This window comes from Sander lucioperca, chromosome 7 (genome assembly GCF_008315115.2).
Source record: "Sander lucioperca isolate FBNREF2018 chromosome 7, SLUC_FBN_1.2, whole genome shotgun sequence".
In the NCBI taxonomy this organism is placed as follows: domain Eukaryota; kingdom Metazoa; phylum Chordata; class Actinopteri; order Perciformes; family Percidae; genus Sander; species Sander lucioperca.
In genome coordinates this window covers 38,089,140-38,103,057 of record NC_050179.1, presented here as the reverse complement: position 1 = coordinate 38,103,057, position 13,918 = coordinate 38,089,140, and the positions used below count along the sequence as shown (strand labels likewise).

Sequence of the window (13,918 nt, the reverse complement as noted above, 5' to 3'; positions counted from 1 at the left end):
GGCTTTTATTTATTGATGTAATCAGTTGTATTTTTCACTGATAATCTTTAACTGTTAGTTTGTTGTCCAAATGTGTCTATGCATGTGTACACAGTGCCTGTTCCTGTGTGTGAGTGTGTGTGTGTGTGTGTGTGACTATGTTTCTATGTGTAGATGGCAATACACTTATCCTTCACCTACAGCTGTCTGCAGTAAAGCATCCAGACGTTGTTATTTGTCAATCTCTCCCCTGTCTGTGGCACAATCAACTCAAGTGTCACTACTAGTTTCAGTGAAAAAAAAAAGAAAGAAAAAAAGCCGCCCTCTCGTTCCTACTCTCTGTCCTTCACACCTCCATGAATCTCCAGATACAGCTGTGTCACAAATCTCCCATCAGCCACAAACAGTGACATCATGGCGCTCCACACATGATGGATGTGACAGCACAGGGCAGAGATATCTGAAGAGGAATGCTTTGGAGTCTGTGTTAATCAATTCAGTCAAACACAAGCGTGATAAGTTAGATGTGTTTCTGAATGTAGCTGAATGTGACAAAATAATGTCACGTCTTTGCTCTAAAAAATTGTCTCAAAGTCAGCATGAGGAGAATAAAACCCTGTTAAAGGGAGATCTGGTATGTTCAGATTTGTTCAGACACTTTGGAAACACAGACTCTGGTCAGAACAACAGTACACAACAGTCTCAAACACCTAAAGTAAATAGAGAAGTTTCACCCAGGAAACCTCCTGAGTTGTTGTAGTAAACTATAGAGCAGAGCCAGAGATGCAACACAGCTGCGATAGCGTCCTGTTAACACCAGATGAGTGACAACTTTGTTGGGCTTATGAACATTCCTTCAGCAAGAATGGATCCTACTGGAGAGACAGTGAGATGTCGCTGTTTTTACTCTCAGTCACGAAGCAGAAAATATGATGATGATGATGATGATGATGATGGCGTATCTGAATGGCACTGTAGGGAGTATTAGAAAAGGGTCCAATGCAGAAAATAGCACTTTATTTGTAGATGTCATGTGTGTTGTCTAATATTTTATAGACAAAATTAAGACACAGCTAATCTCACAATGATATTTACCAATAGGCCATTTGCAAAGTACTTCAAGTAAACATTGACAAGACACTTCTGAGGTTTAAAAAGATGATCCGCCCTTTAATGTTCACAGTGCCTGTAATAGTGCGGCATCTTGCAGACTGTGCAGTGTTACACCTGCAGAGATGATGTTGAAGCCCTTCAGTGGGCAATGACTTCTCAGCATGCGCTGTTGGTTCACATCCACCTTTTCCGAATGCATTGGAAATCACACGACAAAGAGCTTCTATAAACTGAAAGTAGCAAGTGACTATAGCAGTACATTAGTGCTAAGATTACAGAAGCTGCTGGCTAATATTAGTGAGGTGAAACTTGTATTATTTTGTCGTGCTGTCAGTCTTTTGTGGACTAATGTGCTCCAACTTAAAAAACACCTGTACAAATGTACATGTACATACAGGTAGCATAATTTCAAGAGGGTTGTTTTCAGCCGTTTTGTAACTATTTCCTGCTGTCAGAAGGTTTTATTAGTTTAGTTTAGTTTATTGGTTTCACAGAACATAAAAACAAATTACATTAAAGAAATACAAAAAATCTGAGGGTGTGGTAGAAACCTGTAACGGCATATGTAAAAACCACAACCAAAGGACATACACTAATGTAGATGTAGAAAATCAAAAATACATTTTAAGTGTTAGTGTGCAAAAGAATCATAAACATGTAGTAAAAATAAATACATGCAGAGAAACAGAAGTAATTGCCATGTTTACAGTTAACAGTTTTATAAAAGTAAGTATCTTTTTTTCTCAAAAAGAAACAAAGTTCAGACAGCAGGTCATTTCTAAGTTTATTTTTTATAATTGTTTTATTTATATATAATAATCTGAAATGCCAGCTGACTGATGAGAAAGTATTTCAGAATGGTTACTGGGCAGACTCCCTCCACCAGAATGAATAAAATACACTTCACAGAAAAATACCCCCCTTGGATGTTACATAATCACCAATCTGTGTGCTCGTATTGATTCCAGGAGTGTGTGTGTGTGTGTGTGTGTGTGTGTGTGTGTGTGTACAGGGCTGCCAACATTTCAAAGTAGTTTGGAATGAGATTTGGTGTAGATGAAGTCGGTGCATTTTATGAGTCGGCCTTCTGTGACATCACACACCACAGGGGGCGAGTCATCCCTCCTCCACCCCCCTGCAGCCAAATTCACAATTTTAAAGCGTTTAAAGATGAAAAACCAGTTCAATTATCTCAGTCAATGATCTATAAGTATGGCTGATCAGCAGACCTGCCAACCTCCAGACATCAGAGCCTAAAGGATGCTGATTTATCACCGAGTTCACTTAAAAAGTTGAAGTTGATTGGTAATCTGCCCGTACATACATCTGGATGTTTGATTTTTTAGTTTTGGTCTCAGTTTTGCAGTTTTGACGAGAGTTATCAGTTCTACATTTGTTCTACCTGCGTGAGGAAATGCACGTGTGGCGGGAGACCGTGTAACTGTGTGACTGTGACACTTGGTAGGTGAATATGTCACGGATAAGATTTAGCACATTGCTATTACAGTCACTGCTCTTCCTGTCTTTCTGTCCAGTCATTTAGAGGAGGTGGTGTTTGACTGCGGCTGTGAGATCCGCTGGCTGCAGCTATGGCAACAGAGAGGAGAGGCGGGGCTAAGCAGCCAACAGTTACACTGTGCTGACGGCAACAGGACCATTCTGCTGCACAACATGAACATCAGCAACTGTGGTGAGTTCAGAGTGTGAACACACCCCGGCCCTAATGACTGGGAATTCTTACTGTTCATAACGATAAAGCTGATTCCATTATAGAGCTGGAGTTCTTCTTTATATTTTTTTTTCAATAAATACTCAAACGTAGTCAGTCCGTCTCTCAGTACTTGCTGACTTCCTCCCCTGAATGTTGCTCTCTGCTCCAAGCCCATTGGTTCCTGGCTTTAAATCTTCAGAAATGGCTCACAAATGTCTACATGGGTATGATACATTTTCCCTTACGTGCTCTCTCTCTCTCTCAGACCTGCCAGATATCAGCGTCAGCCACAGCAACCTCACTGTTATCGAGGGGGATCGAGTAACGGCCATCTGTAACGGCTCGGGATCCCCGTTACCTGAGGTGGACTGGCCCGTCAACGGCCTGCACTCCATCAATGCACAGGAGGTGGGAAGGACACAAACACGCATGCACGCACACATTCACGCACACACACACACACGTAAGGGGTACATTTCATGTCTTATTGTGCAATGTGCAATCCATTTTGTGAATTCGCCTGTGAGTGTGTTGACATAGCACTACTATCCTGGTGATGATCAAGTTGTTGGAGTTATGTGTTAAGCATGTGAACAGGTTTCAGAAACCTGGATAAGCTCCCTGGAGTACTCCGATAGAAACCAGGATGCTGAGGTAAACGCCTGGTTCAGGTTGGTACAGAACTTAGTGACTAACATGGTGAGATATCAAGACACAGCTGCACACAGGTGATCAGACACCTGGATGCTGTTAGAATATATGATCTGAAAATCAGGTTCCATGTCAACATCATTTCCCCAATCAGGTCAAACCCGGGATAAGTCTCAAAGCTGGTGTACTAATGCACTCATTGATACATATATAACATTCAGGTTTAGCTACTGTCAGCGTGTTGTAGGCTATCATGCTGACATTTATGACCTCAGCACTTCGTACCATACTCCATGCTTCGGTCACATAGCCAACCAGCAAACCTTAGGGAGCAAATCTAATTGTTACAGTATTATTTAACCAGTACTGAGTTACATTTTCCATATCATTTAGATGGTAATTAGAAGCAACTGATAAAAAAAAGAAAAATAACTTCACGCCAGTCATAGTTGTAATTCAGAGGCTCAGATATCAGGAGTTTCAGATATCTTCCACTTTTAAAGAACTCAAGAAGTGTCAGCAAACTGTTGTCTCAATGGCTCCAGCACCGGGAGCGACATCTACAAAAATCCAATATTAACACTACATTACATTGACAAACCACTTCATATACAGTACATACCACTGTAAACTTAGCTTATTTAGGCCACTTAAATGCTGTGAGTCCAAGGCTAACAGTGGGGGTAACCAAACATTACCACTCAGTCAGAATAACACCAGGATTACATGTTCTTCTTGTTCCACCAACTGTGTGAATGCAGCATCATTTATTACCTTTATGCTAAATTAGACTCCTGGCTAACTAGCTAACTAAAGTCTACACTTCCTTTTGCTTACAACACTAGTGAAGCTGCCTGCTGCCATGCTACATTCGTTCTCTGTCTTTGCAGGCCAGAGTCTACGACAACAACACCATTCATTCCATCAACATCACGCTGGTCAACGTGAGCAGAGACGACAACAACTTCCTGCTAACCTGCACTGCCACCAACATAGTGGGCATGACCAACGCTTCGGTCCAGCTAACTGTTCACTGTGAGTACACACAGACACACACACACACACACACACAAACACACACACACACACACACACACACACACACACACACACACACACACACACACACACACACACACACACACACACACATGTTTACTACCTCATCTACTTAGTAGCTCAGAGTATAACAAACTTGTTTCATTCACCATGTTGAACTTCCATAGAGTTGGGGGACAGATTTAAAAAATAATGGTCAGAACCAAAGCAGCAAGGCCAATATATCATGACTTGTAGTCCCTCGAATGAGTAAAGCTCCAAAAACACTGAATCCTACACTTCCCATAATGCAGCTTGATGCCATCTTCATGTGTAAAACTTTCAGAGACAGAGAAATGAAATGACACACACACACACACACACACACACACACACACACACACACACACACAGAGAAATGAAATGACACACACACACACACACACACACACACACACACACACACACACACAGCACTCTTCTATTTTCCATTTAATGGTCACTTTAGGAAAGTACTTATTAATGTTATCGTAGCGCTCAACAGGCCCATCCATCATCATTATAGCCCACACACTGACCTACACTGTTTGTGTGTGTGTGTGTGTGTGTGTGTGTGTGTGTATGTGTGTGTGTGTTTATATTCATGTGACCTACGAAAGGAGCTGTTTGCATGAGCGTGCCTCATAAATTATCCTGTCACATGGCGATTCAAAAGGCCACAGCAGCATCACACCTATAGGACAGCATAAAGGAAAATGTTAAGCACACAGTTACATCTCATTTAAGCAAATGATAACATGCTAATGTATTCAACCTTCTAAATGGCCTTTATATTAAATGAACAATTATTAGATTCTAGGTTATTGTATTTATTTTAACTGACCAGTTGCATATCAATGTAATCGTTCTCCAATGTGACAATTATGGAGCATCTGTTTATCAGGCCAGCTGTCCTGGGTGTAACACTCATTAGCTTGATTTTAATAGCTTGACATCACCATTACATGTGGCTGTACAAAAGCCCTTTCTGCCAACTCACATACACCTTTCTTAATTTCTGTCGAAATCAATTGGTGTTAGTGTATATTCATTGTATATTTTTCTTATTGTCAAAAAATCTTGAGAGACCAAAACCAAACAATGTGTTAGTTTGTGTCTTAATACTGTCTGACTTTGTCTGTGGCTCTCAGCTCCAAGCCCATTGGTTCCCACTGAAGATGTGTCATTTAAAGAAAAGACTAAAACTGCTGCTCACTGTCGTTTTTACACAGTATCAACACAACATATGATCCTGAATGTACAGAGCAGAGTACGATGACAGTTTAGGTTAACAGTTGCTTCATACTCAGTCCCAACAACACAGAGCTTTAATGTCACTCTTTGGATCACTCTGCAGTAATTCATTTCTTCATAGCTTTCTTAATCTGGAGGATCTGCTGATCGTAGATTAAGCTGAGTGACTGGTATACACTGTCAGCCCTCTTGGTTACTCCAGCAGCAGCATTCACATCCACGTCAGCCAAACTTCCATGCACCGTTTTTTCCATTTGATTCCCTTAGAAAGAGTGAGAGTACAATCACAATTCAATCTGATGAGCTTTCTCTATAATGTGACAAATTGCTGATTAATTCAATTAGACTATAGCACATCAAGCTGCAGTGGAATTATCAATTCATCACAATGCTGCTGTGATTATTTCACAAAACACAAGCGGAGACTTTGTGAACAGACATTTGTGTGCCACACATCTGATCATTAGCTAACATGTGTCCTGACCCACTGACTCCAACAGAGAATATCATAATGTTGTGCACATGTTTAGTTGCATATTCCAAACATCTCTATTCAAGTTATTGCTGTGCTGGTTTAAAGGTGTGTCTGAAATAAACAGATGAAAATGTTTGGATCCCTGTCTCACTCCACTGCAAGCCTGTGCATGACAATGTAACACACAACCTATTTCCAGTGCGAGCTCCACCCGCGCATCATACATACACTACACCCAGAGGCTTGAATTTAAAAACACAGGGCCGCTGAGGAAACTAGAGTTGCTCTGTACTGGAACCTGAGCCAGAATTGTGCTCACTGCCTACAGCCGCATTTGATTATTGAACTTTCGCCTCATGAAGCATCGGCAAAACTTTGAAGCTTGAAATAGTTTTGATGGCAAGATCGATGACTCAGACCACAACATTTTCATCATAGTACATCCATGCATCGCTTTGTGCATCTGGACCATGGATGTATAATCAGACCTGGATGCAGCGTTGGAGACAGAGCCCCGTTCATTGTGTTCAGTGTTTCTCAGTGGAGCATGAAGCCATCATGGAGCCAAAAACGACCCGGATGATCCTCACTGTGCGGCCTAGAGAGCAGGCGCATATACTGTATATATATATAAATATATATAAATATATATATATATATATATATATATATATATATATATATATATATATATATATATATATATATATATATATAGAGAGAGAGAGAGAGAGAGAGAGAGAGAGAGAGAGAGAGAGAGGAGAGAGAGAGCAGGCGCATATACTGTATATATATATATATATATATATATATATATATATATATATATATATATATAGTAAGCCTAGGCCGCACAGTATATATTGCAACAGAGATGCGGTATATGTATATTGCAACAGAGATGCAGTCAATATGGATGAGAAGTAGGCTATAAAGCATGAATCCATTTGTGCCAGAACAGTGCAATGTTGACATCTTTGTTAAATGAACCGTTTCCTTTAGTTTGAGGGCTGTAAGGCTCCAGAAGCAGTATTTATATTTGTATTTATTGTCAGTTGTAAAAGTACATTTTGCTGTGCCTGGAATAATATGTTTGAAATTTCTTGATTATGTGTTCTGAGGTTATGAGGAAGGGTATAAGTCTGGTTATGTGGCGAATAAAGTCTTGTCTCTTGTCTTCCATCAGTAATAAAATGGACAAGCCAAAGAGTGCTAGAGACAGCAGTGGCCAGGTCAGTGGATACACAAAGGATGGAGAGTCAAAGACACACTGGTGCAAATGATCTGAATCCGGTACGAGTGAATAGTCTGGCTTTTTCCAATCCCAAGTATGATCCCAATGAGGATGAGACTGTGTTGTTAGATAGTACACTGCCTCCAGGTTGTTTTAAGCTTACCTGTAGCACTCGTCTGTGTTTCCTCATGTAGCTGTGAACCACTATGGAGAACCTCTGATTCAAATAATTGGCTCCTTACTGCTAATCTAAGAATGAAATTCAAATCTTAATTCTCTCTTGCAGAATAGCTGGATTGCTCTTCATTTATTTATTCATGTTTTATTTGTGGCAGTGATGCACATAGTACGAACAGTTCAGCTCAGCACATACAAGAAGCTTACAGTGAATGAGCCGAGGACTTTCATTTAAAATCCAAACTTGTTATCTGAGTGTGCGTTGCTGACAGCGGTTGGTTAGAGTGGGCTACAGTTTTCATTTGAGCCACAAAAAGGTCAGCTGTCTCCTGTCCCTGCAGCCAACACACAGCTGGGGGTGGGCAGTGGATGTGGTTTCCCTGCTGGTGAAGGAACGTCGTCTTGGTGTTTCCTCGCAGAGCTGCTCTTTCTCTCTTGTTACTTGTTCATTTTGAAAATATCACTCATTAGTGTAGTCTTTGTCCTTTTCTTGTCTTTGCTGTTCTTGGAATCTGAGCACACAGTGACCTCACAGCGTCAGATGGTTTGTTACACAGAACCATCATTGGGAAAGTGTTTTAAAATGGGCAAAAACTTTTGATTGGATGAACCATCTGTCTATCAAACTCTTGCTGAAGCCAGTCAGGAGAAGAGCCAAAACACCCTTTAGTCTCCAGTTCCGATAGAAGTGATGTCTTGCAGTATTATCCAACCTCGTTAGAAGCGGCCATTGTTGTTGCCTCTCCTTGCCGTAACTAAAAAACCACGGCCGCAGCTGACTGTAGCTCCTCTTGACCACATTTCTGTGAGATTCTCACAGAGTCCAGCTGTGGTTCGTTATGACTGGAAGTAATGGATAATAGTTATCTTAGTGCTTCCTGGAGAATTTAATTATGTTTTTGCTTTATGGAAAGGCCTCGATGCATGCAGTTCAAAATAAATTGTGACAAATTACTGACATCATTGCAATCACTTGATTTCATGTTTAAAACATGACAAAAATGGTACAGAGCAGGCATTTCATTCAAATGTGTGATGACAAGCTGCAAACAGAGTTGAGTGGCAGAGCGATTTTTGTGTTATTTGGCACAACCAAATGTACCAAACATGAATACAAACATAAAGCACAGCCACAGTGACATAAAAGGGTGGTGTGCATAACACTGTAATTAAAGCAGCAGCTTTATACGCTAACCATCCGTGGAATATTGACTTGTGAAGCAAATAAAGTTGTTTTCATTGTTGTCAATATAAAGCTCCCATGTGTGCACATTTAGAAACACGCTGCACACTGCTTCACATCTGTGACTATGTGTTGGAAGCAACATATAGACTGCACCAATCTTTCCACATGTCAGCGCACACACACCTATCAACAGGCTAACCTTGGAACCTGATATCCAGATGTCCGTGAAGTTCACTGTGGATGTTGATGGTCTGCAAAAGTTGGCTTCTAAAGAATTTGGTGACCCCTGACCTTTCTTCTAGCAAAATACAATTGCCCAAGAATCATGAAATATACAAACTATATTCATATCCCACAGTTGATGCAACTTTTCCATATTTCATATGACCTTTCCTCAAGCGCCAGCCTCACCACAATTTAAAGGCTAATGCGTATAAAGCTTCTGCATGCATGAAAACAGACCAGTATTAGCTCTTTGCAGTGCAAATGTAAGTGAAGACGTGTTTGTGTTTGTGCAACTTCAAGATGTTTGAACTGATGTTTGAGAGGACACATGGTTGGTGTGAGTGCCAGCCACAGGTAACGTCTGTTGGAACAGCTATGTTGGCGACTAAATGTGGATTGTGAAAACGCCAATAAAGCTCTGTGGAGCTGAGGGGAACTGCAGGGTTGGTGATCATTCTCCCTATGTGACACCTTTCACATCACACATTCTTATTTGATCCTTCATCATAAATAATAATTGATAATCGTCGCTTAAATAATAGTAAATAGTAAAATGTTCAGCATGTTGTTTTTTATTCTAAGACTTCAGCATCGTGGGGTGTGATGTCCTGCAGCCTCTAGGTGCTGCTAGCATGGCTATAGTCTCATTCATGTTCCTGGACGGTTATTGACACCCAAGGCTGCTTTCATCCACAGCTCCTTTCACTCTCTCACGAGGAGTAAGAAACTCAACCAAGCTGTGTATGTGTGTGTGTGTGTGTTTGTGTGTGTGTGTGTGTGTGTGTGTGTGTGTGTGTGTGTGTGAGTGTGTGTGTTTGTGTGTGTGGTGCTGGTTTGAATTTCTGACAGCCAGCTGAATAAAGACGATGACATTGTTGCAGCAACAGCATTTAAAAAGCGTTTTGTCCGTCAACACAGAGACACACGAGAACAGGAAATCACACGCTCAGACACACACACACACACACACACACGCACACACACACACACACACACACACACACACACACACACACACACACACACAGACACACAGACACACACACACACACACACACACACACACACACACACACACTCTACATCGATTGGAAGAGATTGTGATGAGGCCAGAATATTAAAATGATAATCCCGGCCTCTGTATTCCTTCTCTTGTTCATTCATGGACAGATGTGTAACGTGTTGCAGTCACAGTGTAACACAATACAACACGTTTATGTTGTCCTCTGGTTCAAGTCCAAAGTGAAGTGCTCATCTGTCCTCTGTCCTCTTTGCCGTCTTCAGTTCCCCCCTCGATCGTGAAGCTGAAGGAGCCAGAACGCCGCCACGACACGTGCATAGAGTTCACTGTTCGCGGGTCGCCCCACCCGGCCTTACGGTGGTTCTACAAAGATGAGGTGCGTTAGATTCATCTGATCCATCTGCTGTACCACGTATATTTTCTAAATGATGCTTTGTTACTTGATGGCTGCTCTGTTCATTTGTTTACCTGAGCAAAATGAAATACACTGCCAAGAAACAAACATATTAACAAAATGTAACTGCACTTTTGGGCTTAAATATATCAATAAGTAGTACTAATTTTCATAATGTTTTAGAAGGAACCTAACATATAGAACAATATATTATATATATATATATATATATATATATATATATATATATATATATATATAATATAATATCTTGGAGAGTGATGACTCTCGGTTTTTGTTGGTAAATGATTTTAGATATAGGTCTTTGCTCTCTTGGATTCTTGATGTCACTGTTCACTTGTCCCATCACTGCCCTCTCAGGAAATATCCCACACTGAGTATGTGCGTCCTGATATGGATATTTATCAGGACTATGTAGAGGGCTGCCTGACCTTTAAAAACCCTACGCACCACAACAACGGCAACTACACTCTGGAGGCCAGCAACTACCTGGGTGTGGCCACCAGCACCGTGTACGGCCACTTTCTGGACAAGCCCTTTGATGGTAAGGTGGGACATAGAGGGACATGGAGGGACATGGAGGGACATGGAGGGACATGTTGAGACATGTCATAGGCTTCTGGCAGAATGCAGATACAAAACAGCCAAACAGAGCAGGGGAAAAGGGATTAAAAATAATAATTATTATTAATAATTATAGAAAATGTAAAGCTCCCATCATGCAAATTTTCAGGTTCATCCGTGAAATGAACACGGCCCCTTAACAACAGCGGGATGGTTGGGTTTAGGAAAAGAAGAACGGGACGGTTGGGTTTAGGAAAACAATAATGGGACGGTTGGGTTTAGGAAAAGAAGAAAGCGACGGTTGGGTTTAGTAAACGTGACACGTGTGAAACGATCCCGGTCTCCTGGGTGAAAGTCCTGTGTTTGACCCATCCACCACCCCAACCAACCTCCTTACGCGGATTTTCGGACTTTCATACTTTCATACTACTCACTATCGTAGTCGCTCTTAATGCTACGTCATCTTCTCATTGACTTTACATTGGCATTGTTTTCCGTGGTGGCCACATGGAATTTTCACACATTCCGTGCCACTACCACGTAATGCGCTGTTAACAGTTCGTGATCATTTCACAGAATTCTGTGAGACCAGACTGGTCTGAAACGCTTCTTTTTAGCGACTATATGTATAACCATGGATGTATAATCAGACTTGGATGCAGCATTGGAGACAGAGCCCCGTTCATTGCTCCCTCCTGAAAAAGCCCAGTCTGCTCTGATTGGCTTGTAAGAAAAATGTGGGACACCTTTGCAACGGTAGATGAAGGGTAGCTGAATCAGATTGGCTTGTTGAATCTCATGTTTTCTGATCATCTTACTTTATTGTGTGTGGGTCAGTCGGCAGCCCAGATACCTACATGTATACAAGCACTGACAAAGTTAGTTTAGGCTCTTTCTGTCATCATGGGTACGCTTAAGCACATCTTCAACAGTGTATATATTTTGACAATTTTCTCAGTCTTAATAATCCAAACAAAGTCGTAGCTTTAAAAAGCATAGTCCTAAATGAGGTAATGGAAGAAAGGATTTCCCTTAACGCTACCTAGCAGATCAGCAACCTCAATCTAGGTGGCAGTAGTGCACTTTAACGCTGGTTGCCACTCACCATAAAACATAAAGAAGAAGATGAAGCGCCCTCAGTGCACGTGTCGGTCGGTCAGACGGCACAGTGATGGCAGGTAGGGAGAAGAAAATGACAGGTTTAATAGCAGAATGTAAATTGTTCTGATATTCTGTTTTCACAAAATTATACTTTGTCTTCAACGCATGATAGTTTGCAGCAGGTTGCTTCCAATCTAATTTAACACCTGGTCATCAGACAGTGGTGCTGTAGCATGAAACAACAAGAGAACGCTAAGCCCTTCGGTTTGTGTTCACCTCCGCTCCAAACAGCCACGGCTGACCAGTTCCACAAATCTCCAACTGCACCATGTCCATGTGATATCGTAAGAAAACTTATGCACAGCAATTTATATGATATCATTTGAAATTACAGCGACTGCTGACCGGTCACGTGACAAAGTTTATCCAACTGTCACATAACAGTTTAGCGGTCTTTACAGTTGAAATTAGCTGAGAAAAGGTGACTGTGAGTCGGCTACAGAGCACCGTGAGGTTTCAGTGTCTGTTACAGTTGAGTTTAGTTGACAATAGGTGAGTGTCATGCGGTGACGACAGTTAAGTATAGACACCAAAAAGACTGATTAACATTAAAGAAAATGATCGTAGTGTGGGTTAAAACAGCAGTAGTACTCTCATTACACAAACACCCGTTTCCTGGGTAAAAGTCTTGTTTTTTCTCTTCTTCCAGGACACAAACTCCTCTCCCCGGCTTGAAAAGCCCTGTGTTTTATATTCCAATCTTTCTATTCTATATTAATGTTCTTAACTTTTGCAGTACGTTGTGATATATGCTTTATTATTTATTCAATTTCCATATTGTTGTTTATGTTTACTTTATGCACCAAACACGCCAAGGCAAAGTCCATGCAAGAGAAAACCTACTTTGGCAATAAATCTGATTCTGATATTGATTTTGAACCATAGCTTTATAATATATAACATTATTGTAGAAGTACAGTGTTTAGTTTAGTTTAGTTTATAGTGAGAGAGCTGTTTGTATGGTGAACAGGGTCCAGTGGAGCCCGGGGCCGGGGCCGGTTTGGCCCTCAGGCTCTTTGTGGTGTCAGCCTCTCCTCAGCAGCACTCTGACTCTCTGTGTCGCATGAAATAAAGCCTATATTTAGTCTAAGTGTAAATGAAGAAGAGCTATATATAGACAGAGGTGCTGATCTTAACAGCGATATTTCTGCTGTTTTGCTCTCTTCACACCTTACAATAATGCTCTGTATCTCTATTTTAATCTCTTGTCATCCCTTTCTATATTTACCTTCTCTGTGCAGTATGTTTCTCAGCCTCTTCTCCTTCTTCCACAGGTCCAGACACAGATTATGATTATGGTAAGTGCTTTTTAAAAGAATGTCATTATGGTAGAGATGACTGATTTTCACGTCATCGGCCATGACCTGCGACCTGCCGGTCAGTCTAACATATGCCGATTTTATGCCGGTCAAATTCACTCGGGCGCCACATGACTTACATCGCGCAACATCAGCACCACACGTGCACATGCAGGGTTTCCGCTATATGCATGTAGCAGCGGGGCACTGCTGCTCAATCAGCTGCAGAGCCGTCTGATCTACTGATCTCAGTCAGCTGCTCTCTCTCTCCCCTCTGAGGCTGAAAAACTGGAACATGAAAACCGCACTCACGCGGGTCCCGTGAAATATGACAGCTACAGTTTACCGGAAAATAGCGTTGGGCACACTAACTTTGA

At 41.3% G+C, this 13,918-nt stretch overlaps 1 protein-coding gene across 2 annotated transcripts in view; it reads left to right on the top strand.

The window, feature by feature from the left end:
• Positions 1-13,918, top strand: part of ntrk3a (neurotrophic tyrosine kinase, receptor, type 3a) — a 137,852-nt gene that overhangs the window by 57,423 nt on the left and 66,511 nt on the right. For both annotated transcript variants that reach the window (XM_036003254.1, XM_031285500.2), the window contains exons 5-10: positions 2,628-2,782; positions 3,069-3,211; positions 4,345-4,489; positions 10,367-10,479; positions 10,879-11,062; positions 13,518-13,541. In XM_036003254.1, the coding sequence (XP_035859147.1) occupies positions 2,628-2,782; positions 3,069-3,211; positions 4,345-4,489; positions 10,367-10,479; positions 10,879-11,062; positions 13,518-13,541 (764 nt within the window). The remainder of the gene's footprint in view (positions 1-2,627; positions 2,783-3,068; positions 3,212-4,344; positions 4,490-10,366; positions 10,480-10,878; positions 11,063-13,517; positions 13,542-13,918) is intronic.